Source organism: Galeopterus variegatus, unplaced genomic scaffold (assembly GCF_000696425.1).
Source record: "Galeopterus variegatus unplaced genomic scaffold, G_variegatus-3.0.2 Scaffold322, whole genome shotgun sequence".
NCBI lineage: Eukaryota > Metazoa > Chordata > Mammalia > Dermoptera > Cynocephalidae > Galeopterus > Galeopterus variegatus.
The window spans coordinates 210,303-221,194 of record NW_007726433.1 but is presented as its reverse complement, the minus strand read 5'-3'; the positions used below and the strand labels follow the sequence as shown (position 1 = coordinate 221,194).

At 40.0% G+C, this 10,892-nt stretch overlaps 2 protein-coding genes across 2 annotated transcripts in view; both read left to right on the top strand.

The window, feature by feature from the left end:
- The window catches only part of PIGX (phosphatidylinositol glycan anchor biosynthesis, class X), a 29,228-nt gene extending 27,823 nt beyond the window's left edge, over nucleotides 1–1,405 (top strand). The window contains exon 7 of the mRNA XM_008567484.1: nucleotides 1,198–1,405. Coding sequence (XP_008565706.1) covers nucleotides 1,198–1,341 — 144 coding nt within the window. The 3' untranslated portion in view covers nucleotides 1,342–1,405. The remainder of the gene's footprint in view (nucleotides 1–1,197) is intronic.
- A 5,358-nt stretch (nucleotides 1,406–6,763) lies between these two features.
- The window catches only part of PAK2 (p21 protein (Cdc42/Rac)-activated kinase 2), a 98,213-nt gene continuing 94,084 nt past the window's right edge, over nucleotides 6,764–10,892 (top strand). The window contains exon 1 of the mRNA XM_008567483.1: nucleotides 6,764–7,050. The gene's annotated coding sequence lies outside the window, so the exon portion shown is untranslated. The remainder of the gene's footprint in view (nucleotides 7,051–10,892) is intronic.

Sequence of the window (10,892 nt, the reverse complement as noted above, 5' to 3'; positions counted from 1 at the left end):
TTGTAGTAAGTCTTCACCATAAGCAGTTGTTTTCTGAGCTAGCTGATAGACAGACTTCTTTTTTTTTTTTAAAAAAAAGATGACTGGTAAGGGGATCTTAACCCTTGACTTGGTGTTGTCAGCACCTCGCTCAGCCAGTGAGCGGGAACCGGTCTGTATGTGGGATCCGAACCCTCGGCGGGAGCGCCGCCACACTCCCAAGCGGCGCACTGTAGCAGTGCGCCACCGGGCCGGCCCTATATTTCTTCTTTATATATGCCAGAAAAACAGGTGACCATTACCAAGGTGGTGTTCTATACTAAGGTTTGTTTAAGATGCCATTTTTAGAAAGATGATTTTTCAGATAGCACTTTGTTATAGATTGGATTGGTCACTTTTTGGGGGGGAGATTTGAAATTATAGTTCAGGTTATTTATAAAAAGAAACCAAAAATGAAAGTATTCCCAAGTTGGCTAAATTTTAATGTTTGTTAAACTTATTTTTAAACCATAAAATTGCCCAAAGTTTCTAATTGAACCCCTTTATCTTCAAAACCAAATAGAAAATAGAACCTACTAGCACATCTGTGGTGGCTAGTCATAGTAAAGGACACAATCAGTGAATAACAAACTTTAAAAGCTATTTGGAGGGCTGGCCGGGTTTGCTTAGTTGGTTAAAGTATGGTGCTAATAACATCAAGGTCCAGAGTTCTATCCTTGTACTGGCCAAGCTGTAAAGGAAAAAAAAAAAAGCACTAGTTAAAAAATCTGTTTGAGGAAAGAAACCACAAAACAGGAATGAATGGGTAGTTTAGTTTTATTGTTTTACAGTTTTTCCTCTAAGGCTTTAACTTAGAATTCTGTATTCTAATATGAAACATAGTAAGAGGAAGTAAATGTTTATATTGACTACAGAGGTGACATTAAAATATACCTTTTTAAAAAGGAATATACTAAACTCTGTGGAAAAAGTAGAAAAAATCAGAACTAATGAGAATTTAGAAATTATTGTGAGAATGGAGTCTGATTCTGTAACATTAAATGAAATGCTGGATCCAAGAGTCATTCAAACAATAATGTTACATGTAGTGTAGCATTGGCTGAAAGACGAGTAAAAGAAAAAAGAAAATAAATAAAATTAAAAATCAAAGAAACGGTGGTCTCACCTTAGGACGTGCATTTTAAAGTTTCTAACTTCTCTATCCCTTTCTCTTCATAGGTATATAAGAATGTGACTCTACAGGTTCCAGTGGGACTGACTAAACATACCTCTTTAGTATGTTCTGTGACTCTGCTCATTACAATCCTCTGTTCTACTTTGATCCTTGCAGCTGTTTTCAAATTTGGCCATTTTTCCCTATAAGTTTTATGTAGTTAAATGCTTTCTATAAACCTAAATAAGACCTATTCATTGTGTTCTTCTAGAATTAAGTTGTAACTTTTGTCTTCATTTATGGCTAAAATTATGTTTACCAGAGGAAATTTTGGGTCATTGTCAGCTAATTTCAAAATTTACTGCTCTCATGTAGACCCTTGATAATCCTCAAGCATCAAGTGCTAATAGAGGAAACTTAATTCTGTTAAATTAATACTTATTTTGTGAGAAGAATTTTATCTTCATTTGGGATAGAAAACTGTTTTTTTATTTATTAGAGACAAATTATTCTCATTTTGTGAATAGAAATCTTTCAGTATAAACTAAAAATTGGGAAAACCATTATACATAAGAATAAAATAATTTGGGGCCGGCCCGGTGGCGCACTGGATAGTGCGCTGCTTGGGAAGCGCGGCGGCGCTCCCGCCCGAGGGTTCGGATCCCACGTACAGACCGGTTCCCGCTCACTGGCTGAGCGAGGCGCGGGAGCAACGCCGAGGTTTGCAATCCCGTTGCCGGTCCCCGGTCCGGTACGGGGGCAACACTGAGGGTTGCGATCCGTTGCCGGACACGGAAAAAAGGACAAAAGACAAAAAAAAAAAAAAAGAATAAAATAATTTGGATGAAAATCAGGTTTATTTAAATGTTAATTTCATGAGAATTAAAGCCATTCTTCAGAGTAACCAGAAAAAAACATTAAAGTAGGACAGTTAAGAAATTATTAATATCAAAAGTGATTATTCTTTAAAACACCTCCATTCTCCTTTTATGTTTTATAATATTTCTTTTGAATGTATGAATTGGCAAAGGGCTTGATGAAACTGAGTACTAAGATTTAGAACCAATTTAGTACTGAGTTTGTCAGGAAGACAACTCAGATTGTCATTTTATTTTTTATTTTTAATTTTATTTTATTTTTAATTTTTTTTTTTTGTCTTTTTCTGTGACCGGTAAGGGGATTGCAACCCTTGGCGTGGTGTTGCCCGCACCACACTCAGCCAGTGAGTGCACCAGTCATCCCTATATAGGATCCAAACCCGCGGCGGGAGCGCCACTGCGCTCCCAAGCACCGCGCTCTCCCGAGTGCACCACGGGGTCGGCCCTCAGATTGTCATTTTAAAGAATATATTTTAAGTTGTGTATTTATTAAAAAAATAGAATCTTCAGGTGACTTTTTTTTTTTAAACAAAGGGCCTTGATTTACTGTTATACCTGGGGAAAAGATAGAAAATAAAATGCATAGACCAATTAAAAAATAAAACTTTAGGGCAAGGCTGTTCCAAAACTGAAGCCAATAAACCAGGGCATGTTGGCATTATTTTATACAGAGTAAGGGGATGTGATATGCATTTATATGTGTTATCACTGCTTAGTTTTCTAAAACATTTTGGTGTTTTTATAGGAATAAATCTTTCATGATTTGATGTGTATGGCTTGCCTAGCCATAACAGTTCTTTTCAATGGTATGTCTGAGACTTAAATATTGGAAAATGCAACCCAATGCTATAAAGCAGAAATATTAGAGATCCTTAAAATGACTAAAATTTTAACTCAGTCTAGTTTCATACCTGTTTCTTGTTTTCTTATAAGAAAGAATTCCATGTTTTAAAAGCATTTCTTTCACTATGGGATTAATAATGTGGCATTAAAATGGAATTATATGTCAGTTACCATTCAGTAACATTGATAGACAACATTTTGGAATATGGTTAGACAGGTTATAGTTAACGTCTCAGGAGTGTGGTGGGTATGTGTATATATTATTTTTTTTCTTTTGCTCATCAGAACCAAGTTTATTAATTAATTAATTTATTTATTTTTTGGTGGCTGCCTGGTACTGAGATCCGAACCTTGGTTATAACACCACACTCTAACCAACTGAGCTAACCAGCCAGCTGTGAGAACCAAGTTTCATCAGTACTTACACAAGTTTTCAAGTTAATATTTCAGACTGTGGTTTCAAACATCATTCAGCCATTTACTCATTTATACAGGTATTCAGATTTGTAATGTGAATGTGAATGAAGAAAACATTGATATGACTCTTCTTGCCTGATAAATGGTTACAGATGACGTCAGTTTTGATAGAACATTTCTGATTTTGATCTCTTTATATTGTCTTCTTTGGATACTTAAACAATGAAGAAGCACTTTATTTTTTAAATATGTTTTATAGTTCTGTGTATGGTCTTTTTCAAGGCCTAAAGAATGGGTACTGTTTCTTTAGCCATTATATTCCCGGTATTTATTCCACTTTAATGATTTATTTTTCTCAAAGTACTGTTTGGTTCTTTTGGACATAGAGTACAGAGAAACAGGTTACTTTGGCTAAGGGCGATGTCAGGGCAGCAGATGTGAATGTGTGTATATGTGTCTGTATCGCAGCCACTCTACCAAGAACTTATATTATTTAGCTAGATCTTTTGGAGGATGGTATGTGTTTGGGGAACTAGAAAGATCTGTTGTAGCTCTCATGATTTCAGAATATAATAAGTTTAAGGATTATCATAGCCAGATATTCTATTCTCTTAAATCTACTCATCTACATTTTTTTTTTTTTTTTTTGTCTTTTGTCTTTTTTCGTGTCCGGCAACGGATCGCAACCCTCAGTGTTGCCCCCGTACCGGACTGGGGACCGGCAACAGGATTGCAACCCTCGGCGCTGCCCCCACCCCTCGCTCAGCCAGTGAGCGGGAACTGGTCCGCATGTGGGATCCGAACCCTCGGGCGGGAGCGCCGCCGCGCTTCCCAAGCGGCGCACTTATCCAGTGCGCCACCGGGCCGGCCCCTCATCTACATTTTGATAATTGATACTGATTGATAATGATATGGATAGAAAAATTGGGGTGAAGTCACAATACTTATCTATATTATCCCTCAAACTTACAAAATATGCTATTAGCAGGTAGGTGAATGTAGGGTTTGGTCGGCTGTGAGAGAATGAAATAATGTAGACTAAGTATGCTCTTCAGGATTGTCCTAATCAGTGGTAAGTATTAACTATGGATCTGATTTCTTGCATCTCAGACCTTCCTTCTGAGATCGCTTTTCTCCTGAAGTGTATCTTTTAAAGAGTTCCTTTAATAGGTCTCTGTTATTGGTAACATCTGTTTTTGTTTGATGATCTGTATTTTACTTTTACTCATCTGATTGATAATTTAGCTAGTTGTACACTTCTAAGTTTGGTTATTTTCTCTTGGTACTTCAAAAATATTATTTCGGGGCCGGCCCGTGGCTCTCGGGAGAGTGCGGTGCTGATAGCACCAAGGCCCCGGGTTCGGATCCCATATAGGGATGGCCGGTTCGCTCACTGGCCGAGCGTGGTGCTGACAACACCAAGTCAAGGGTTGGGATTCCCTTACCGGTCATCTTTTTTTTTTTTTTTTCTTTTTCCATGTCCGGCAGCGGATCGCAACCCTCAGTGTCGCCCCCGTACCGGACCGGGACCGGCAACGGGATCGCAACCCTCGGTGTTGCCCCCGCGCCTCGCTCAGCCAGTGAGCGGGAACCGGTCTGTATGTGGGATCCGAACCCTCGGCGGGAGCACCGCCGCGCTTCTCAAGCGGCGCACTAGCACAGTGCGCCACCGGGCCGGCCCCATTACCGGTCATCTTTTAAAAAAGAAAAAAAGAAAATATTATTTCGTTATCAACTGACACCAATTGTGTTGCTGTTGAGAAATCTGCTATGAATTTAATAATTGTTTCTTTGTAGGGACTGTCTTTTCTTTCTGGTTGCTTTATCTCTGGTATTCTGCAGTTTTGCTCTGATGTATTTGATAAGATTTCTTTTACTTATCCTACTTGGTATTCAGTTTCCTTCCTGAATATGAAGATTCTTGTCTTTAATCAATTCTGGAAAATTCTTAGCCATGATCTCATCATCTATTGTTTCTCTTGGTTTCTTTCTTTTCTCTCCTGGAATTTTCATTGAGGGTATGGTAAGACCTTTACAATCTATACCCATGTCTCTTAAACTTTCAGAATTTTTTTCTATTTCTGGGCTTCTCTCAGTAATTTCTTTAGAACTATCATCGAGTTTACTAATTTGCTCTTCAAAGGTGTGTAATCTGCTATTTAACCCAAACATTGGCTTTGGTTTTAATTAGACGTTATTTCCAGAAGTTCTGTTTGGTTCCTTTTCAAAGCTGCTTGCTCATTTTAAAAAAATAGTATTTTGTTTCTTGCTCATGTTTTCTAGTTCCTGTCTTATTTTCTTTTTTTTTTTTTTTTTGTCCTTTTTGAGACCGGCAGCATCGCGCTCAGCCAGTGAGCGCATCGGTCATCCCTATATAGGATTCGAACCCGCGGTGGGAGCACACTCTCCCGAGTGCGCCACAGGCTCGGCCCTGTCTTATTTTCTTTAATCATTTAAATAAACTTATTTTGTATTCTGTAACCAGTAATTCCAATATCTAAAGTTTGTATGGCTTTATTATTCTCTTTGTAGTTTCTGTTGACTCAGTCATGGTGGCTTATTTTCTCAGCGGTATTGTAATTATATTTTGGGTGCTCATATTTGGCTTTGGAAATCCTATTTATCTGTGGAATCCTTTGAGACCTGGGTTGAGGGTGCACCTTTGTGGTGAGGATTTGTATTTGTTCCTTCTAGACCCTCAAGCACAACCAGCCTGGGACCATTTTCTTCACTTGAGGTTTCCTGGACAGTGCAGGTACTATAAATTTGAACTTTCAAGCCCATGTGAGGGAAACATTGTGGTTATGAATTCTAAAGGGAAACTTTCCTTTTTCCTTACACACCAAGACCAGGGTAAAGCAGACAAGTGTTATGCATGTCTCCCTGTCACTTCCTTAAACAGGCCTACTCTGGCCACCCTATCCAAAGTAATCTCCCCCAGGTTTCTCCTCATACCAAATATCACTACTTTAATTGCTGTGTCTTCCTATTTGTAAGCTCCACAAAGTCAAGATGAATCATGTTCACCCTTGTGCCTAACAGTAGACACTCAAATATTTGTTGAATAAATGAATACATTGGTGAACTCGGTGAATTAAATGCGGAGGCCTTAATATGCAAGGAGGTGGGACTTAATTTAGCGGCAAAATACAAGTATTGTTAAGAGTTTGTCGGTAAAAAAGCAAAACGGATAGTGGATGAATTCAGAAACAAATGTCCTGGAGCAGATTTGTATAATAGCAATCGTCTGTCAGCATCTTTGATTGGCAAACACCTGGCTGGAAGCAATGCTCAATTAAATGAGACTGGCTGTTCTCAATACGAAGACTACGAAAGAAGAAGTGTCTCTCGGTAAACTACAATTCCCGGCAGCCACCGCGCGAGCCTGCCCATTGGGAGGTCGAGATCGTCTCCGCCCCGGGAGCTCCAGGCTTTGGGGCGGTGTTCAGGCCCCGCCTCTCTTCGTTCTCCGCCGTCGCCCTCCCCCAGGATTGTGGCCACGCGCAGCGGCGGCGGTTGTTCCGCTTCCCCTCCGGCCCCGGCCGTCGCCATTGCCGAAGGCTCCTTGCCCTCCCCTCTCTGGCGCCCGCAAGGCCCCGCTGCCGCTCGGCCTAGCGGAAACAGCGGCTGCGCTCAGCGCGGCTTCTCTTCCCGCCCCGCTTCCCTTCCCTTCCCTCCCCTCCCCTCCCCGCGCCGCGCGCTTGCCCGGGGCGGCTCCGCAGCCGGCCGGGAGCTCGGACAGAGGCGCCTCGCTGGGGCGGGGACCTTTCCTCGCCCGGGGTAAGTGTGCAGACCCGCCCGGGACGCGGGCCGTCTCTCTCCTTCCTCCTTCCTTCTCCGCGGCCTCGCAGGCGGTGGCGGCCGGGACAGCCGACCTGCCCTGCCGGGCCGGGCAGCCTCCACCTGCGTGCTTGGAACCGCTGCTCCTGGGGCGGTGGCTCATTGTCTGCTCCCTAGGGCTGTTTTCTACTCCGGCTTTAGCCCGAAATGGGAAGCTTGTTGGGCCGATGAGGTCTAACTTTTCCTGGACGCAGCCCTTCCCTCAACCGTGCTCTGCCGTCCCTCGGTGTTCCCTTCCCTCGCACTTCAACCTCTTCCTTTTCTCTGTTTACTTTAATGCTGGACCAAACCTCTCGGATTTTGTTCCTTGATTTTTCCTGTTACTGATTCTCAGCCGTCCTTGCTGGCTCTCTTTTCACTCATTTCATCGCTCAGGAATATTGTCTCGAGTCCCTTTACTCTTCTCAACTCCAATCTGTAACCTATATTGGTGGAAACATACAGGGGGGTGAGGGCCTCCGCTTAAGAACAGAACTTTTGGATGTTCCCATAGATCTCGTTTGATCTTATCCAGGAGGTGAATATTTGCTTCTTTAGGTAATCTAGGTGAAGTTAAGATCGGCTTTTCACCATGTTTGGCTTTCTTTGAAACACACACGCACGCACAAAATGTTGCCACAAATTCCTCTGTGGGCTCAACCTTTTGACTAATTCTTTAAAGATAAAATCATCCAACTACTGAAGTGTATAAAGTAATTGCCATTGTCAGTTAGTGTGAGGTTCTCCCCATCCTTGTATCTCAATTTTAATGGGTATTCTCTGTGGGCAGTGTAGGTGTGATTTGTTTTCTCCTAAATAAATAACCAACTCCAATTGATATCATTATCTCAGTTCTATTTTATAAGTGAAGTGATCTACAACTTTTGTTTTCTTTTTTAATCTTTGTAAAAAGACAATCAAAATGGTTAGGCCTAAAATTAGACTACGACGAGCTGTGTTTTGGATCAAGGTTGTGCACGTCACGTTTTTTCCCCTGCAGTGTTTGACTCTTCCGCTCTTATAAGTAGGCAGGATATTGAAATGCACAAGAATTTGCTCTGGGGGTTTTGTTTTTGTAAAGTTGTCCAAAAAAGTAACATTAAATAAAGTGAGATTGGGGTGAAGGCAGTGAATAGTAATTTTTAAAGCACGTTAAAACTTGTCAACTTTGCCAGACGCTTTCTGGCATTTGTAAAACATACTCATGCTCACATAGATATTATATGTATGTATGTATGTGTATATATATATATATATATGAAAAACCTTTTTAATGTGTTAGGAATATTGATTTAGGTCAACTCTCTTTCATCCTTGACTTTTAAATCTTTCTAGTTATTAATTAGCCAAGAACACTCATTTACATTTACATTGTGGAAACTAAGCCTCATGTTTTTGACCTGTAATGTATGTAAAACCAACTTTCAGATTTTGGTGAAAGAGATTGACCTAAATTCAGTGTATTTTGTGTTTTCACTGAATCGTCCATTGTTACCTTTCCCTCCTGCAGGCTCTGAAAAAAATGGCTTAGTATTCAGCTTCAATACTGTCATTTGGTGGTATCAATTGTCCTCAACTTAACGGATGTCTTCTTGGCCTAAGGGGTTAAGGTGTAGAAACGTTGGAGTATGAAATGTGGTCTGTTGATGTCAGCTTCTCTGCCAGTTCTTTCTATAAACAGATATTTCTGTTAAGAAGAGTTCCTGGATATTTCACTTCCTTTAGAGGCTTGATTCCTGGTTTACCATTATTCAGAGAGTGTTATTCTGCTGGACTTTGTGACATTTAACAGTAGCCTTGCAAACTCAAGTTCATAAAGTCACAGTAAGTTTGAAGTTGGCATATATCTATTAAACAGATGAATAAGGCATTCCTATGGTTCTCTGATCTTTATGATAGGCAGGTTCCCAAGTAGATATGGTTAATGTAGTTTGTATTTCTTTTCAATTACACTTTTTTTAAAAAAGAGAGAACTTAGAATTTGTTCAGGTATCTAAGGATAAACTTTCAATTATATATTTTTTAAAACACAAGAACTTGTTCAAGTAAATAGCCAAGGATAAAGGTGAGTAGGTACTGTTAAATCCTATCTTTAATCTATCATTGTTAATTATAATATTTGAGTTCAACATTTCATTTGGCTTTCTCAATTTTCTATTTTTGATTAAAACTTGAAACTGGGCCATGTTCAAGACTTTTAATTCTTCAGAGTTTTGATCAATTTGTTTTCAAAAGCTCTTCCAGTTAGAAGGTTAAATGATTACTGACTGATCAGAGGGAAGGTGTTAAGTTACTTGGAAGTTGTGCTTCAGAATTCTTTCTTGTATCCTTGTACCTCCACAGAAACAGAAAGAGACAGGAAAAAAATAGCCTCCATTGCCCTCAAGAAATACTCATTGTTTTCTTCTGTGATCAGAATTGAGTTTCACTACTTCTTCACTTCTTAGGATCACCAAGCTGGTTGAGTTGTCAGTCCAGTCAGTCATTGAGGATTTCAGAGTTCTAGCTCTTCTGCTTGACCCTGGGCAAGATACACGTTCTTTCCAAGACTTGGTTTTCTCATCTGAAAGATGGGGATAATTATAACGATAATAGCAATTTCAAAGAGCTATTTAGGTCATATGATATAATGCAGGTAAAATTGTTATATAATAAACATATGAACAATAAAAGATATGGGGTAAAGCATTCAGGTGCTCTAAAGGGCAAATTATTAAAGAATAAGGTGTTATATTGGCAAATGTAATAGTAAAAGTGTTAGCCACATTATTTATTTATTTATTTACTTATTTATGGCAGCTGGCCAGTGTGGGGATCTAAACCCTTGACCTTGGTGTTATCAGCACCCTGCTCTCCCAAATGAGCTAAACAGACAGTGCTTTTATTTTTCTACCTTTTGTTGTGTTTTGCCAAGTATTTAATCAAGTATTCCTGTTGTAAATTGTTCCCAAACTTTTTTCACTCTCCTGATTAAATATTTGAAAAGAATAAAGTTTTTTAAAAATATCTTTAATTCCATTACCTCTGGATATTTTATTTATTTTATTGATATTTTATTTATTTTTATTTTATTTTGATATTTTTATTTATTTTATTTATTTTATTGATATTTTGGTGTATTTCTTGCCAGTATTTTTTCTTCTTTACATATGTGTGGGGCCGGCGCCATGGCTCACTCGGGAGAGTGCGGCACTGGGAGCGCCGAGGCCACGGGTTCGGATCCTATATAGAGATGGCTGGTGCACTCACTGGCTGAGTGTGGTGCGGACCACACTGAGCCAGGGGTTACAATCCCCTTACCAGTCAGGAAAAAAAAAAAGAACTTTACATATGTGTGTACATAGTTTGTTTTTATAAAATTGAAATTATATTCTAAATAATTGGCTATCTTCTTTACCTGATGTTAAATCTTTTTTTTTAATTCAGTTTTATTTTTGTGGGATATAGTATGTTGTTTCAATACATGCATATCTTACACAATGATTCACTTCGAGTAGATAACATAGTTTTGTCCCCATTAGTTCACCCCTAATCTCTACCCCCTCCCCATCTCCACCCCTCCAAGCCTCTGGTAACCATTACTCTTACTTTTTTTTTTTCCTTTTTGTCTTTTTTCGTGTCCGGCAACGGATCGCAACTCTCAGTGTCGCGCCCGTACCGGACCGGCAACGGGATCGCAGCCCTCGGTGTTACACCCGCACCTCGCTCAGCCAGTGAGCGGGAACCGGTCCGTATGTGGGATCCGAACCCTCGGCGGGAGCGCCTCCACACTCCCAAGCGGCGCACTGTAGCAGTGCGCCACC